This window comes from Eretmochelys imbricata, chromosome 7, assembly GCF_965152235.1.
Source record: "Eretmochelys imbricata isolate rEreImb1 chromosome 7, rEreImb1.hap1, whole genome shotgun sequence".
In the NCBI taxonomy this organism is placed as follows: domain Eukaryota; kingdom Metazoa; phylum Chordata; order Testudines; family Cheloniidae; genus Eretmochelys; species Eretmochelys imbricata.
This window is the reverse complement of record NC_135578.1, coordinates 103,246,091-103,264,388: the sequence shown is the minus strand read 5'-3', so window position 1 is coordinate 103,264,388 and position 18,298 is coordinate 103,246,091. Positions and strand designations below refer to the sequence as shown.

The following is an 18,298-nucleotide window of genomic DNA, read 5'->3' as shown; positions in this document are numbered from 1 at the left end:
GGTATGAATTAAAACTCTGCTCTCTTGTCTGGTATGAAGTACACCTCTACCCCAATATAACATGACCCGATATAACACAAATTCGGATATAACGTGGTAAAGCAGCACGTCAGCATGTCTGGCTCCGACACGCTGCTCTGAGCGGCGTGTTAAGGTTGCCGGGCCGGGGCTGAGGGGTTGGATAAGGGGCAGAGGGTCTCGGGGCCAGTCAGGGGACAGGAAGCAGGGGGGGTTGGATGGTTCAGAGGTTCTGGGGGCGGGACGGTCAGAGGACGGGGGTGTTGGATAGGATGTGGGAATCCCGGGGGGGCTGTCAGGGGGCGGGGGTGTGGATAGGGGTGGGGGCAGTCAGGGGACAGGGAGTGGGGGTTTTTGGATGGGTCGGGGGTTCTGAGGGGTCAGTCAGGGGGCGGGAAGTGACTATTAATAACGGAAATGCTCGAGGCCAAAGCAAGTTTGATATAATGCTGTTTCACCTATAGCGCGGTAAGATTTTTTGGCTCCCAAGGACCGTGTTATATTGGGGTAGAAGTGTATTTCTTTTCTGTACTTTTTGGCATAGGAGTGCATGTAACTGAGGTATGCCAGACCATGCTGGCAGTCTGCAAAATGGGAAGCACCACCTTCCTGGCCCACACTCTGTAGGATACCCAGGAATTAATGAAATATCTCTTGCACTTCCTCTGGGGAATCTGGAGTACGTCTGCCACCCTCTTTAGCAAGCCTTGGAATTGCTTGCAATCATCAGGTGGAGAAGGCAAGGCTGGTGCCACTCTCTAATCAGGGGATGAAGATGAGAACAGACCCATCAGAGCAGGCGTTTCCATTGATGTTGGTTCTTCACTCCTCATCCATTTCCTGTGGGGGCTCCATCTCCTCCCTGTGAGAAGAAGAATGACATGATTCTCAAAAACATCTTACTAACTTGGAATAGTTCTTGTATGGGTCCCATGACCCCCAATAAAGCAGGTAAGTGGGAACAAAAGGTGGCTGGATTGGTCTTGATGACATTGTGTGTCACTGGTACCAAGTTTAGCACACTGTCTTATGAGGTTGCATGGGGGGAGCCCCAGGAGACTCTGGATCCACTATCCAGCTAGATCTCCTCTTTCAGCAGTAATGCTGTCTTGATAATATTTGATTCAGCTAAGGAGGAAAAAGTAGGCTCTGATTCCATGGGTTTTGTTGTCAGTACAGACTTTGTGATGCCCTAATGGCAGAAGGTACCAGAGAGCAGCTCGCGTGCTCTCTTGTGCCATCCCTGGACCACTGGCGTCAGGATCTCTCTTGAGATGATTGGATCTGAAAGGATGGCAGACTTGGGATCTGGGAAGGATGATTATGTCCTCAGGTGTAATGTATTTCTCTCCAGACAAGGGCTGTGGGGAGTGAGGATGCCTATTCTTGCTCACAAGCAAAGCCACTCTGGCCAGAATTCTAGGTGCTGACGAGTCCTTATCAGAGTGCAGTGGTACCGCCTGTGCAGGGGGGTATGATGCTTTTCCTTTGTTGGTACCAGAGATGGTCCTGCTCCTGTGGGTGGTGGCAGCCTCAAAACACTCTTATTCTTAGGATCTTGGAGACTGGCACCATGCCTCTTTTGACCTCCTTAGCCTCCTGTACTGGGGTGCAGACTTAGATGGTGTCGGTGAACAAATCTTCTTTTTAGAGGTGTATCTGGAGGAAGATTTCCCTCATCTATTATGACTAACTAACTAAGCTAAACTAAGAACTAAGATGCCATCTACAACTATCTAAAGACTATAGACAATTATTTACAGGTAATTACTGAATAAAGCAAATGCTGCTGTAGCAAACACTGTGGACACTGAAGGATTCCATCTTGGACCATGGGTGGTAGAAAGGAACTGTAGAATCAGTCAGTCTGCATCACCCCTTATACCCTTGGTTTGGAGCATGAAGAGGAGAAAGACAAAGGCACAGAACAACAGAACCGCTAGGAAAAATCTTCCAGTCTCTGGTGCATGGGGCGTATGTGCACCCACAGTAGAATACAAATAGAGGCCATCACCTGAAGAAGAAACAATGGCTGGAAGCCGAATACAGACAAATTCAAAGTAGAAATAAGGCTTTTTTATTTTTTAAAGGAAGGTATGTAACCATTGGAATAAATCACCAAGGGAAGTGGTGGATTATCCATCTCCTAATGTCTTCAAATCATGTCAGTATGCCTTTCCTGTTAATATGCTTTTACCAAAACCAAGTTATTGGGCTCAATACAGGGATAACTGGGTGAAATGTAATGGTCGAAGACGGGGTGACCAACCTGAGCTTGAGAAGGAGCCAGAATTTACCAATGTACATTGCCAAAGAGCCACAGTAATACGTCAGCAGCCCTGCATCAGCTCCCCCACTGCTCTCAGCGCCTCCCACCCACCAGCAGCCCCGCCAATGAGCGCCTCCCCTTCCCTCCCCAACAGCTGTTTCATGGCGTGCAGGAGGCTGTGGGGGTAGGGGGAGGAGTGAGGGCACAGCAGGCTCAGGGGAGGCAGCGGGAAGGGATGGAGTGGGGGTAGGGTCTGTGGCAGGACCAGAGGTTGAGCAGTGAGCACCTCCCCGGCACATTGGAAAGTTGGCACCTGTAGCTCCAGCCCCAGAGTTGGTGCCTATACAAGGATCTGCATATGAACTTCTGAAGAGCCGGATGTGGCTCTGGAGCCACAGGTTGGCCACCCCTGGTCTAAGATATACAGGAGGTCGGACTATATGATCTAATGGTCCCTCCTCGCCTTAAATTCTATGAATTCTCATTCCTAGTCCCCACGTTCAGCTTTAATATTTGGGTTGCACAAATCATGCACAAACCATGACCTTCTGTACATCACAGGCCACTAAATTTCAATCACATTCCCATATATTGAGCTCAGAGACTCTAGTTAGAGACAACAGCACGTCAGTCATCAAGGACTAAACTGTCTGCCACAGCCAGAGAACAGGAGAGACTCAGGTGCCAAGAGACCAAACTCCAAGGTCCCTCCAAATGTGATCTGGAGGAAAATTCTTTACCCCAAATCTAGAGAGCAGTATGACCCTGAGCAAGACACACCAATCAAGCATCTAGAAAGAGGATTTTTGTTACCACCTCAGAACACTGGTCCACCCTGTCTGGTGTCGCAACTCCAGGTTTGGCCTAGCTTTGGTATTTCAGAGGAAGATAGAAAAAACATCAATCCAGAATACATCTAGCCAATTATTTATTGGGGGGAAAAATCCTTCTTGACTCCTGCAGGCAACCAACTGAAGCCTTGAAGCATGGGATTTGATTGTAGTGATTATATGTGTTTTTAGATGTCCAAGATGTCTTGGGAAAGCTCACTTACCTAAGTCCAGAGCAGGTACTGAGACTGACTGCAGAATCAGGATACCCTTGCACAGTACCATGGTAATAGCAGTGACCCTAATTGCAAAAAGGAAGGAAGGAGCAAACATTTAGGTAATCATAAATTCTATTTAGTGCCTCATTTTTATAAGGTTCTCCCTTAATTTCTATCTAAAAACCTAGTCTGATTTCAGGCGACAGCATCCAGTATCCCACTGATAGCAATCATTCTGCCTCCATGAAATATTGTAATGAGCATTCTCAAGGTTTAATGTTGGACCAAAGGAGTCCACACAAGTACCTGTGACATCCCTAATTGCTAAAAGACAATCAACAGTGTATTTAAAATGTGACAAGTTTTTTCTCCTTGATTATGTTATCTGAAAGCTATGATATGGGGCATTTTATAAAATTAAGCAGCTGAACAAATCACATTGACATCAACATTTTGCTTAGATGTAAGTTTTCTTTAGTAATAGGATGTAAATTCATAGGAGGTAATTAAGCATACTGTGAGATGTACTAAAACTAGTCTCAAATCTATGGCTTGAGAAACTCACAGAGCAAATGAAAAGTGGGTTGGAAAGGAAGCATTTTATTAAATGAACTAGCCGGGTAGCAGCACACTATTACAAACAAACAAAAATAAGAGGGTCTTATTCTATTTTGAAAGGCAACAATCCTTTTTCATTTTGTGGCTGGGTTATTGTATTTCTTTAATAATCCATCTGCTTGCAAAAGGCAACCACAACAAAGCTACTGACTCTCGCTGCAATCAAAATTAATTTTATTGTTGACTAAAGGTTATACTACATCCCCAATTATGTGACTGGCTGGAAAGTAATGATTGTGTCACGTTCAGCATTTCTTTTTTTCACAGCTCCTTTAAATGCTATCTGGAAGCTGAAAATACTATTCTAAAAGGTTGCTATCTTATTAGTGCAAAAGAAAGTTATCACTCATGTTTCAACTGACAGTCATCTCACTATGCCTTTTTATTACTTGGTTCATTCACATCTAGCTGCATTAATTAACCTTTTCAGTGTCAGGGAATGGTTTTCAATTACACAGCCGCTCACAGCACACTTCTAAAGCCCACCTTGATTTCCTAAAGAAAGCAATAATCTAGAGAAAGACCAGGGTAAAATGGAATAGCTCAGATATGAATCCTAAGCAAATTAGTTTCCCTCATAAGAAAATATTTATTTGGAGCATTTTTTTTAACGTGAGAATGTAACAAAATTCAGAACAGTGGGTTATAATCTCAATTGAATTTATATGCAAAAACAAAGAGGAGTCCTTGTGGCACCTTAGAGACTAACAAATTTATTTGGGCATAAGTTTTCGTGGGCTAGAACCCACTTCATCAGATGCATGGAGTGGAAAATACAGGAGCAGGTATAAATACATGAAAAGATGGGAGTTGCCTTACCAAGTGTGAGGTCAGTCTAAAGAGACAATTCAATTAACAGTAGGATACCAAGGGAGGAAAAATAACTTTTGTAGTGGTAATGAGAGTGGACCATTGCAAATAATTGACAAGAAGGTGTGAGTAACAGTAGGGGAAAATTAGTATGGGGGAAATTAGGTTTAGGTTTTGTAATGACCCAACCACTCCCAGTCTTTATTCAGGCCTCATGTGATGGTGTCCTGGGAGATTGAAGTGTTCTCCGACTGTTTTTTTAATGTTATAATTCCTGATGTCAGATTTGTGTCCATTTATTCTATTGCGTAGAGACTGTCCGGTTTGGCCAATGTACATGGCAGAAGGGCACTGCTGGCACATGATGGTATATATCACATTGGTAGATGTGCAGGTGAATGAGCCCCTGATGGTGTGGCTGATGTGGTTAGGTCCTATGATGGTGTCCCTTGAATAGATATGTGGACAGAGTTGGCATCGGGCTTTGTTGCAGAGTTTGGTTCCTGAGCTGGTGTTTTTGTTGTGTGGTGTGTAGTTGCTGGTGAGTATTTGCTTTAGGTTGGGGGGCTGTCTGTAAGTGAGGACTGGCCTGTCTCCCAAGGTCTGTGAGAGTGAGGAATCACCCTTCAGGATAGGTTGTAGATCCTTGATGATGCGCTGGAGAGGTTTTAGTTGGGGGCTGTAGATGACGGCTAGTGATGTTCTGTTATTTTCTTTGTTGGACCTGTCTTGTAGTAGGTGACTTCTGGGTACCCTTCTGGCTCTGTCAATCTGTTTCTTCACTTCACCAGGTGGGTATTGTAGTTTTAAGAATGCTTGATAGAGATCCTGTAGGGGTTTGTCTCTGTCTGAGGGATCGGAGCACATGCGGTTGTATCTTAGAGCTTGGCTGTAGACAATGGATCATGTGGTGTGTCCTGGATGGAAGCTGGAGGCATGTAGGTAAGTATAGCGGTCAGTAGGTTTTCCAGTATATGGTGGTGTTTATGTGACCATTGCTTATTACACAGTAGTGTTCAGGAAATGGACCGCTTGTGTGGATTGGTCTAGGCTGAGGTTGATGGTGGGATGGAAATTGTTGAAATCATGGTGGAATTCCTCAAGTGCTTCTTTTCCATGGGTTATAAACCAATTACTTTCTTGAGTAGAAAAGAAAGTTATATTCTTCTGCTAAAAGTGCTGAAGGATATAGGGCCTTATCCTCCTCTCACACTGGCTTTACACCAGCATATCTCCATTGATTACCACTACAAAAAAGTTATTTTTCCTCCCTTGGTATCCTACTGTTAATTGAATTGTCTCGTTAGACTGACCTCACACTTGGTAAGGCAACTCCCATCTTTTCATGTATTTATACCTGCTCCTGTATTTTCCACTCTGTGCATCTGAAGAAGTGGGTTCTAGCCCATGAAAGCTTATGCCCGAATAAATTTGTTAGTCTCTAAGGTGCCATAAGGACTCCTCATTGTTTTTGCTGATACAGACTAACATGGCTACCACTCTGAAACCTGAATTTATATGGTTTGCCATAGTTAAAGCAATGAGAAAAATGGTGTGTCAGTAACTTATTATTAGTGTGTCTTCATTGTCTGCCTCAGTAAAGTGCTAGTAACACTCCGATGAGAAAGAAAATCACAAAGGGGAGCAATTCCACACACTGAATTCTCTCTAAAGGTTTGCTTTACTCACAGCTAAGGGCATGTAGCTGTTCAGCATGGCCACAATATTTCTGCTTGACATTGAGACAGCCTGGTTACATAAACATCCACTAAAAGTCATAAGGGTTAGTAGTCTGGAGTCTCAGGCAGGAGCACAATTTATAACTAGTGCTGCTCATGGAAGCCAGATATCTGTGTGCTCTAGCTGTATGCAGCAAACTCCTGGACTACACTACAGACCTATATCGGTAGAACTATGTCATACTCAGGGGTGTGGATTTTTCACACCCAAGTGATGTAGTTATACTGACCTAACCTTTTGTGTAGACAGCCTTATGTCAGCAGGAGAGCTTCTCCCATTAACATAGCTACTTGGGGAGATGGATTAAGTGCGCTGATGGGAGAGCTCTCTCCCATTGGCTTAGACCATCCTCATTAAAGTGCTACAGCGGCGCTGATGCAGCCTTTTAACTGTAGACTTGCCTGGTCTGTGAAAGTGTCTGGTGAAAGAGGAAGGGGATGATGATTCCCAGGCTCATACAGACTGCACCTAAAGTGTAACTGACATTATCAAAGAGTGTATTATGGAAAAGGTTCTTATTCCTTACCACTCCAGGCATGCAACTAGATATTTCATTAACTTTGAACTTGTCTATTCATTTCATAACTTCTTCAAGATCCACATGCTGCAAGAAGGTAAGGTTCCTTTAAGTTCAATATTGAAAACGGTAAACCTATCAGATCATATCCTGTGATTGGACTGGTGGAAAATTGGTTTCTAGCTCAGTAACTCAGCTGAGTTACAGAATTTTTCACCCACCAAAAAAAGACTTTTGCTGTTTTAAATTACTGAATGAAATAGATGATCCCCCCCAAAACGAATAGTCACTACAGTTAGCTGATTTGTTGTATTTAAAGCTGTGCTCTGGCTTTATTGCAGATCATTAACTAATAAAGCAGTGGTTAACTTTGAGACTGACAGATTTGGGGGGGGGGGCTATTTAGTTTTTAGTATAAATGTGAAGAGAATACAACAGTAACATCTGCACCAAGCAAATGCTCAGACCTGCAAATAGCACAGGGACCAAAACCTGATTTCATTTCCACAGCCAGGTAACTATAAATCAGTAACTTGATTTAGTTTAGAGTGCACCATTCAGGCACTTTAGGAATACTGAATGAAAAAAGATGTAAAATCAAATTATAGAACCTCAGGAAGACATTTCTTTTAAACAATATTGCAGTTGCTCTTGATCAAAAATGTGTTGTACTGGTCTCTTCAAACTATTTTTGGCAGCAAACTGCACCGTTAGTACTATTTATTTAGGGTCTTTCTGCCATCATCACTGTACCAAAGTACATTGCCTACTTAAAACTTTTCTTTCAAATGTATTTGTAAAGAGGAAACTTTCTACAGTCAGCCGTACACATAGCTGAGATTAGTTTGCTTCAATAGTGAACCACAAAAAGTTGTATATTCTTTCCTCATTTGAATATTAAGAATTTTAAAACCATTTTGAAATTTTTCATTTACTTGCCTTTTCGCTGTTTACTTATAGCACAGACTATACAGCCCTCCTTTAATAAAGTTAGCCCATGGGATAGCTATTGATGTTATACAATAAATGAAGAAATAGTCCATCTGAGCTGGATCTACTAAGCCAGATAAAAGATAAACTTCATAATTAAAATCAATTGCTGCACTGTTTTTAATTAAGGAATTCATATTTTCCATCAGAGGACAAAAATGTGAGTGCCTTAAAACAGTACTTTATTTATAAAAAGCATTTTTTAAAAGAGAAAAAAGGGCATTTTGTGCTAATTTTAATGAAGAGCAAGTTAGCCAGATATATTTTTTGTAAATATCTTAGGGCCTGATTCAATAAAAACAAAAAATAAAAGATACATCTTTCTTTTGCATTGTGGAAACCCACGCAGACCTTGGAATGCCTTTATGTGACCTTCGGCATTGGCCTGCGGAAGCCAGCTTTTTAGGGCTTTCTTTTTAATTCAATCAGGCCTTCACTCCTCATTTGTGCAACAATGGCTGTTTGTGGCCTACTAGAAAACTCTAACGAGTGCATTTTCAAAGAGCTGTGTAAGGCTTTAACAGCAAAAATCTTATAGGCTTCAATGACAGTCATTGGTGAAACTCCCCACGCCTCACTTTGAAAATTTCCCCCTCAAAATTCTTGCTTAGGTACACAGGGACAAACAGTTGCCAACGACAACACTCTAAAAAGAATACCCAGCTAGCTATTTTATTTCACCCCCCTATCCTGGCAACTCTCCCGTGGTGGGTGTTTTAATGATGAAGCATCATCTATTCCCCAAGACACAAACCTTACCGTGTAATTGCGTGTGAGAATGACATCAGTGCCATCTTTCAAATAGTGCGTTTCTGTGAAGCTATCAGCTAAGAGGCCTCTGAAAAAACAAAACAAAACAAAATGACACATCTGTCATATTAAGATCAAATAATCATGACTTTTGTTCTTCCATGGTTCCATTTGAGATAGAATAAGAAGTTTAAAATTAACAAGCCTGGAAACAGAAAGCCTCATAATAGGTCACCGTGACTAGAGCATGAACTAGTGCAGAACTGTGCATGAGATTAGGAAAAAAATGTGACGGGTAATCACTCGAAACAGCAAAGAAACCTAGTAGGTTAGTAGGCTGGAACATAAAAAGTTCCTCCATTAATAATAAAAAGTCTTTGTTCTGACTGAAATTTACTACAAGCTGCCAGATGTCCTTTCTTCCAAATGAAGATTAAAAATAAGCATAGCTCAATATTGAACCCTTCATGTCATTTTTAGTATCTTTCCAATCAAACTGGAAATCTAGACGTTTGGAATATTTTAAAAGTAATTCAGTCATGGTAAAGATGCTGAAAAAATGACACACATTGGAAAAAAGGTAATGTGTCCCACATTCTATCCATCACTTTGCTGTCTAATGCACTGTGTACATCAGCCAATGGCTAGCCACTGCTGCCACATTTACATGCTCACAAAAATGTAAAACATTGGTTTTGAAAAATACCATGGATTTATTGGCCTGGTGTATTTGGGTAACAGGGAGGTGGGAGAAATGAGGTCACTGGAATATCATCAGTGGGATTTTCAAGAATGCTCAGCTCTAGTGTAATTCTGCTCCCTGAGAAGTCAATGGTACTCCCATTGGATTCAACCGGAGCAGAGTCAGGCCAATGACGAGTTCTTCTGAAAATTTTACCCCACAACTTCAAGGAGCACAAACCTTCAAACTTCAAATATTTCAAGCAGGTAGGGGAAGAGGATTATATGTTTGTATCTCCTGGGCTCTGTCAGTGCCCATTTAATTTTTGTTACATTCCAGAACGTAACAACTGAAGCATCTTGTGATTATACAGCAACTGACAGTATTAAGCTTAGCATCACTGACCATTGCTACTCTAGTGCCAGGGCAATATCAGCTGTCTTTGAAATTCAGAGACACCTACTTTCTAACACTATTCAGCTCCTGCCATCAGAGATTCCCTAAGGATAAGGTTTTATCTTTAAGATTAAAAATTGTAATTATAAGTAATAAACACATCCCAACATTGTCATTATTTTTTCATGGTGCAAGCAGCCCTGTTCTATGGAAGGGGTATATTTTATGCCATAATAAGGTGACTTACTCATCAAGGCATCACTGTGCCTTCTAGCCAAAGTATTAGAGGGCTCTCCTCCTGCGATGGTAGGATAATTGATTATTTTAGACAAAAGCAACATGATCTCCTGGCACTAAGGTTAGTTTACATGAGAGTAAAATAAACAAACTCGTTCGATTGATAGAAAGGGTTTGAGAGAATCCAGGAGGAGATGAAAGAATTCCTCCTAATAAACTGGATTATCACACACAGCAGTCAATAACTTGCAAGGATACATCAAAAGGAGAACATGTTCACAATGGGATTCTTTTTTCCCCACAGCAACTTATCAGAAGTACCTAAGCAACATAAGGGTACAAGCCTCATTTATTTTTATAGAATCTTGAGCTTTTAAGTCATTTTGGCACTTTTGAAAAATCTACCGTTACTGAATATGATGTCTGTGAGGTGGGCCTCCATTTGTTAGAGACTCAGACAACACCTTAATAATTTACCCAAGTAAACAAAGGGGAACAAGAAATTCACTGCTATGGAAATAAGTTTCTAATGTAAAATAACAGCTATTTGGGCAGTTCACTTTTCAAGAAAAAAGTATATGAAAAGCAGTTTGGGATGAGGAGAGAGAGATTGGCTCCACTAGACTGGCAGTTGCATTGGACTAGTTTTCAATAAATGAGAGGGATGCTTCACAGAATTAACCTTTTTGTCCCCAGAATATTAAAAAAAAAAAATCAGAAGGTTCTACTATGGGTACCCATAAAACTGTTTCTTGAAGAAAGAGTTGTTATTAATAAAAGACTTTCCACTTCTGACTCAAGTTCTCAGGAAGATTTATAATCATGGCACTTAAAGGTTCCTGGACAAAGGAATGTCAGCAAGGAAATGTAAGTGGTCTAAGGTGTTTTGGAAAAGAATTTCCAAACCTTGTAAGTGTTCAATGCTAACTGTACCTTCTTTTAAACCACACCGAGAACAAAGATCTTGGCACAGATTTTTGGAGTTCATAACTGCAGTTTTGTATATAAAGTTGCTCCTTGCGAAAAGCCCAAGGAATAGGGAAGCATTACTTTTGAGTGCAATCTCTGCTCAGGGACTTTATTCCTTCCAGTCAAGGTATTGACTGTTTTTCAATTTTTCATCTAGAAAGCATTTCTAACAAGGTCAGAAGGAAGAATATATATTTACATTGGCTCTCAACATAGGTGAAAAAATACCATCTGTGAGTGTTTGAGGTTTTGACAAACATTTTAGTGAAATATAAAAGCTCCAGACAGATGATGATATCAAAACTAAATGTCAATATCATCTGCGCACCTGCAATGGACCAGAGAATTCAGATTACAGAATATATCTTTGGCATAGAGTTTTGAAATGTTCTGCTTTCTTCCAAAAATGTGTTTTTTGTTTGGGAAGTTCATTTGTCCAAACTGGTCCATCTCTTTATATTGCAAAGTATGGACTGAACTGTTCTTGAAATTAATATATATTTTCCAAAATTGGTGATGTTTGCATCTTCGTTAACGCACCTTTTTTTCAGCTTGTACACATGTTAACATCTCTGGTAGACTAATATTTTTATTATTAATTATTATTAATTATTATTATTAGTGTTATGGTGGTGCCTAAATGCCCAATCAAGATCAGGGACCCATTGCACTAGAAGGGTGCACTGTACAAACACTTTTTAAAAAACGAAGTCCCTGTTCCAAAAACCTTACAACCTAGATGAGAGTAGAAAATGACAAGTGGAGGAATCAAGCAAATGAGGAGAAAAGGAGGATGAAGTAACACTAAAGAAAGCAGCACAAGCTTTAATCATGGATCTCATCCCAAATTTCAGCATGTGTGGGGTACTTTTCTTTGTATAGTCATATTTTATGTTAAAATCCAGCAACATTTTTCAGTGGTTCACTGGGTTGCACAAGAGGCAATTTGGGTAGTAGCAAAGCAGCAGATATTATCACCACACCAAGGTATGTCTATACTGCAATTAGACTCCTGCAGCTGGTCAGTGCCAGCTGACTCAGGCTCATGGGGCTCGGGAGAAGGGGCTGTTTAATTGTGGTATTCTTAATGTTCTTAAGACCTCCCACCTTGCAGGATCCTAGAGCCTGAGCTCCAGCCTGAGCCCAAATGTTTACCCTGCAATTTAACAGCCCCTTAGCCCATGCCCCAGAAGCCTGAGTCAACTGACATGGGCCAGCCGCAGGTTTTTTATTGCAGTGTAGACATACCCCAGGCATTTACAGTCTCTGGAATGGCTGCTAATTTAAGAGAAAGTATAGTTAAGGTTGCCAACTTTCTAATTGCACAAACCCGAACACCCTTACCCCCCGTCCCTGCCCCACCCCTTTCCCAAGGCCTCACCCCGCACTCATTCCATCCCCCCTCCCTCTGTTGCTCGCTCTCCCCCACCCTCACTCACTTGCTCATTTTCATCAGGCTGGGGCAGGGAGTTGGGTGCAGGAGAGGGTGAGGGCTCCGGCTGAGGGTGCAGGCTCCGGGATGGGGCCAGAAACAAGGGGTTCAGGGTGCGGGAGGGGGCAGAGGGTTGGGGTGGGGGCTCTGGGGTGGGGGGGCAGATGAGGAGTTTGGGGTGCAGGAGGGGACTCTGAGCTGGGGGTGTGGAGACAAGGGATTCAGAGTATGGGAGGGGGCTCTGGGCTGAGGCAGGGGGTTAGGGTGTGGAGGGGGTACAGACTCTGGGCTGGGGGTACAGGTTCTGGGGTGGGACCAGAAATGAGGAGTTCAGGGTGCAGAAGGGGGCTCAGGGCTGGGGCAGGAGTGTGGGAAGGGGTGCAGGATCCAGGCAAAGCTTACCTCGGGAGGCTCCCAGGAAGCAGCAACATGTCCCTCTGTCTCCTAGGCGGAGGCGTGGCCAGGCAGCTCTGCACAGTAAACATTGCCTCTGTCCACAGGAACCGCCCCTGCAGCTCCCATTGGCTGTGGTTCCTGGCCAATGGGAGCTGTGGAACTGGTGCATGGGGCGGGGGCAGCGCGCAGAGGCCCCCTGGTCGTCCCTCTGCCTAGGAGCCAGAGGGACGTTGTTGCTTCCAGGAGCTACGCAGAGCCAGGTAGGGAGCCTGCCAGCCCTGCCAACCGGACTTTTAACGGCCCGGTCAGCAGTGCTGCCGGGGAAGCTGCCAGGGTCCCTTTTCGACCGGACATTCCAGTTGAAAACCAGACACCTGGCAACCCTAAGTATCTAGAGTCCCTTACTGCCAATGTTTCTGAAAGCATCATCATAAAGACCAGCTGTTTTATTAATTAGTGTTACCATATATATATAGCAACACTGGTCAGCATTGTGTTGTACAGACATGTAAGGACAAAGAGTAAAATCCTGTTCCCATTGAAATTTATGAGAGTTTTGCCACTGACTGCAATGGGGCCAGGATTTCACCCAAGATGCCTGCACCAGAGGGTTTACTATTTAAACAGACAAAATACTGACATTGGACAGGGTAAGAGATGTAACACAGAGGCAAAGTGACTGAACAGTACTCTTGGCATGTGCCCTGTTATTCTCAAGGGTTTCACAATAATGTAGTGATCTAATGAGATGAGAGATGGATACAGGGGAGGTGACTCATTGCTGGAGTGCTAGACTGAAGAAGGGAATTTTAAGGAAGAGACTGGAGAGGAAAGCTCATTTCCTTGGGTACTGGAGGAGGGAGACTGTTGATGTTGATATCATCATTACAAAGATAAAAAACTGAGAATAATAACAATAGGAACGATGACTAGGGTGAACTCCACCCTCGAGAGAGGGCTCAGGAAAGGCTATATGGGTTTTAATGCCAGAAAGGACCATTGTGATCACATGTGGAAAATCCACACCTTTGAGCAACGTAGTTTTACTGACCTAACCCTTGCTGTAGACAATGCTACATCAATGGGAGTGATTCTCCCTTTGACATAGCTACTGCCTCTTGTGGAGGTGGTGTATCTATGCCGATGGGAGAAGTTCTCCCATTGGCATAGGTAGCATCTTTACTAAGTGTTACAGTGGCACTGTAAGTATAGATAAGCCCTTAGTCTGACCTCTTACGTAACACAGGCCATGGACTTCCTTGAATTAATTCCTGCTTCGAATCCAATAGCTGTGGTTGATGTAGAGTATTTCTTCTAGAAAAAATATCCCATCTTGATTTAATAATTTCCAGTGACGGAAAATCCACCACAACCCTTCACATGTTGTTCCAATGGTTAACTACCTTCACTGTCAAAAAAGTGTCTTTTATTTCTAGACTGAATTTGTCTAGCTTCAACTTCCAGCCACTGGATCTTATTCACTGGCATCATTGGTTTCATTTCTCTTGTGTCTTTCCTGGAAAGTTCCAGCTCCTGAATTAAGAAAGTTTACCAAGCAAAACAAACTCCCAAAGGTGCTACTATCAATCCTTGGCAGGCTTCTTTCTTCAGAGCCTTTTGGCTCAGTAGCCTGATACTAGTCTGTTGAGAAAGTCGATTGAACTGTAAGGCTGAATAGTCTAAGAGTGGTAAAGGGTCAGCAAAAATCCTGTGGCAATAGAAGTCCACCAGCAGACTTTCCCAAAGGAAGATAATCAGGTGAAATGATCTGCTCCTAATGCAGCAGCTGAAGATCTGCACATTTCCTGTACAGGTCATAGGCCTGCTCAGGACGATTCTACTTTTAAAAGTGTGAGAGGGTGCAGCGGGGTGGTCACCCCGCTTCAGCCCTGAAGGAGTTAAAAGCAGCCCTGGAGAGAGCTGCAGCTGGGGAAAAGGGGTTAAAAGCAACCAAGCTAGGCTGATTGGGGAAGCAGCCACAGCTGTGGCCAGCTTAATTAGGGCCCAGCTAGCCCTTATAAGAGGGCTGGGGGCCAGGAGCTGGGGAAGTCTCACCCCAGCCTGGGAGCGGGAAGGGCTAGCTGCCTGGGAGCAAGGTACCTGAAGTGGAGCAGTGCTGGGGAAGGGCAAAGGGAGCTGGAGAGCTCCAGCCTGGTAAACCTGCAGGCCTTGGTAAAGGCCCAGAAAGGTACTGGGACTGCAGAGGGGCAACCTGGGAATAGGCAGAGGCAGCTGGTCCTAACCCCTTGCCTGTGATGAGTAGCAATTACAGACTGCAGTCTGCTCCAGTGAGTGGGGGCTAGATGACAGGCAGTAGCCACTGAGGCAATGTGGGTTTAGAGGGGTGGGGGTTCCCCAGGGAGGGGAGACCCGGAGTGTGGGGGTACTGTTGGGGCAGAACCCCAGGGTAAAGGGCACCAGGGTCTGGGAGGGACAGTGGGCCAGGAGCAGGCGAGACGCTGGTCTGCAGAGGGTGCGCTGAAGGCTAGAGAGCTTATTCCTGAGACAACCAGCAGGAGGTGCTGCACCAGTGAGTCGTTGCCTCGCTACAGAGGGTTTCAGTAATAATATTAGTCATTAAAAAAGCTCTTTGAGTAGCTCTGAGCCTAGTTACTAAAGCTGGAATTGAAATTTCTCTGCTTAAGACCTCTCCTTTTGCTCTTTTGCCATGTACTGTGGCACATGAATATTAATTTGATAGTAAGACAGACAGATTTTCCTTATGATGTAAAGGATGGCGACTGTATAATGCATGCCCTGTTGTGAAAATTGGGCCTACAAATTTACCTTAATTGCGAGGTCAACTATAAAAAGTGAGTGTAAGTTCATAAAACGGTACAATAACATATAACAAATGTTAGTGGAAAAACATACAAAAGGGAGACAACAAATTAAATTAGTCCAAAATAAAAGGCCCAGTGATATAATTCAAGGACTTTAAGATCATGCCTAGTAAACACATAGTATGAGAAGCAAAATTAAAATTAATGAACCAAAATTAGTGTCAGAAATTAGGTCTATGGGTGAGAAAACAACCGGATGGGCTACTCCACCCATCACTCCCTTTTAGGGTCCTTAAAGAGACATATGGAGAAAAATTGTTTATCAAAGCGAGCTTCCCTATCCTACCACCCACCCCCACTGTCTCCTGGGAACCTGGGTCTTTGTCATCCTGAACCTGAGAGATGTTCTGACCAGACTGGGCCAGAAGGAAGGAGCAAGATGACATTTGCCAACTGTACTGGTTCCTGCTAATACCTGAATACCACCTAGGATGTAAAACTTGCCTCTCTCTCGCGCGCGCACACACACACAAGTGGCCTTGTTCTGCTCCATCTTATTTCTGCTGTTTCCTATCCCTTTCCTTTTTCTACCTCTTTAATAAGAGTCTAGCTTAGCCAGCCAAGACTGCATGTTTTGCAACATTGCTGTGAGCCTGTGTCCAGAAAGGGACAAATAAAGCAATGCCCTAAACAGCCCAATGCTGGTATGAGTTTGCCTGATAAGACCATGTGCTGTGTTTTTTAGCAATCAGGTTGCAAGTGAAAGTCAAACACCAGAAACAGATGCTGCATTTTCTATCTTTGCTGTTATTTTCTCTCCCCCTTCTTGTGTTCATTTTGTTTTATGCAGTGTTGTAGCTGTGTCGGTCTGAGGATATCTCAGAGCTTCTCTCTTACCAACAGAAGTTGGTCCAATAAAAGAGATTTCCTCACCCACCTTGTGTCTCTTCATTTTGTTTTGTCTTCTAGGAAATGGGATCAGACTTCAGCAGCAGCAACAATGACAGCTCCTGTCCATCTCTACTTCTGCTCTTTTCCCACAAACAGTGGTTTTCAACCTGTGGTCCACAGACCCTTGGGAGTCTGCAAACTATGTCTAAGGGGTCCACGAAAGGTTGTCGGTAACCATAAAACAATGGTTTTCAACCTGTGGTCCGTGTACCCTCTGGGGTTCTGAAAATTATGCCTAAGATTTCCAAAGGGGTCCGTGCCTCCATTTGAAATTTTTTAGGAGTCCGCAAATGAGAAAAGGTTGAAAACTACTGCCCCAAAAGGATAGTTATTACCATCTTTAATGCCACCTAAAAGACTGTCAACCAAGGTATTTTTTTCCTTCTAAAAACTCTCTTCAGCTAAAGGGATGTTGTTAAGCCTTATTTAATAATTTACATTTCAAATGCTTTAACTGTTCTTTTCTGTATTTTTAATAAAAGGTTAAAATAATTTTTAGTCATGTTTGCACCATGGTACTAAGCAAGCTAAGGTCTCACTACACCAAACCTTGTTTAATGTTGGACAGGGCCTGGGTTACGTTAACACCTTTGGATCATATATTCCATCTAACTTAATACAACAGCCCATAGGGTAGCCAATATTTTTTTGGCAGGCAAAGCTGTTAACCCCTCTTTCAAAACATCTAATGCCTTAAAAGCTGTCTAGTAGAATAAGCATTTAGCATGAGTATCAAGAGACTAAGTCCTGTAAGGGCATTTCTTGAAAGCTTATAAAAAACGTATAACAAGCACTCAAGTTCAGCAATCAGGAAAGGTGTGCTTGAACTTTCCATTATGGCACTAATATTGAACAACAAATCTAACATATATCCCTTAGGTAATTTAATTGCTTCCCTCAGAAAGAGATATAATTCACTAAATTAATTTACATCTCCCTTTTCTGACTCATAGCAAAGGAGATTAATACAGGAAAGTAAATCAATTTAGATGGCAAGCTACTTAACCTAATTGGATCAATGTAATTCAGAAAGAACATGGATCAAAATAACATTAATACATCATAGTGCAGGAGCTCTGGTTTAGTTCATGCCTACATCTGAAGTTCCAAACACCATCAGTCCACAATGTTCAACAGTGCCAAATGATGATCAATTTTTTGCACTGCACGAAGAAGTGGAAACAAGGGAAATAGTATCAGGAACCGCATTACTTGCTGGGCATAGGAGAGAGAAAGAAAACTAATGGAACACCAGAGCTTCCTGATTAATTCTTTGTAGATGAGAAACATGCTCCTCCTGAGTTAAATTGCTTAGTCAATGACAGTGTCATGAAACAGCTCTTCCTTTCCTGTCTCTCTGAACAAACAAGTGGAAGCTTCTCAGGGCAGGGAAGGACAAGCTTTGCCTGCCCTGAGCTAACTCAAATATAGTGCAGTTGTAAATTAGTTCTAAACTTACCTATCAGATTTGCCTACAAACTTGCAGGTGTTAGCTACCTCCATTGGTCTAAGGCCCAGAGTACATAATGGACATAATTTAACAAAAAAGTTAATGACCCAGAAACTTGAGCTGTTGATTTTTCAAAAATGCTAATCTTGCATTCAAATACACAAACAGGATCTTTTTTCAATCCACTCACTAACAGGTCTGATAGCGCAACACAACTTAGCCTCTTATCTCCAAAACAAGAA

At 42.7% G+C, this 18,298-nt stretch overlaps 1 protein-coding gene across 1 annotated transcript in view; it reads right to left on the bottom strand.

Moving 5' to 3' along the window:
- Positions 1–18,298, bottom strand: part of ADAM12 (ADAM metallopeptidase domain 12) — a 352,228-nt gene that overhangs the window by 112,674 nt on the left and 221,256 nt on the right. Inside the window, exons 4-5 of the mRNA XM_077821415.1 lie at positions 8,770–8,848; positions 3,342–3,418 (exon numbers count right to left, since the gene is read on the bottom strand). Coding sequence (XP_077677541.1) covers positions 3,342–3,418; positions 8,770–8,848 — 156 coding nt within the window. The remainder of the gene's footprint in view (positions 1–3,341; positions 3,419–8,769; positions 8,849–18,298) is intronic.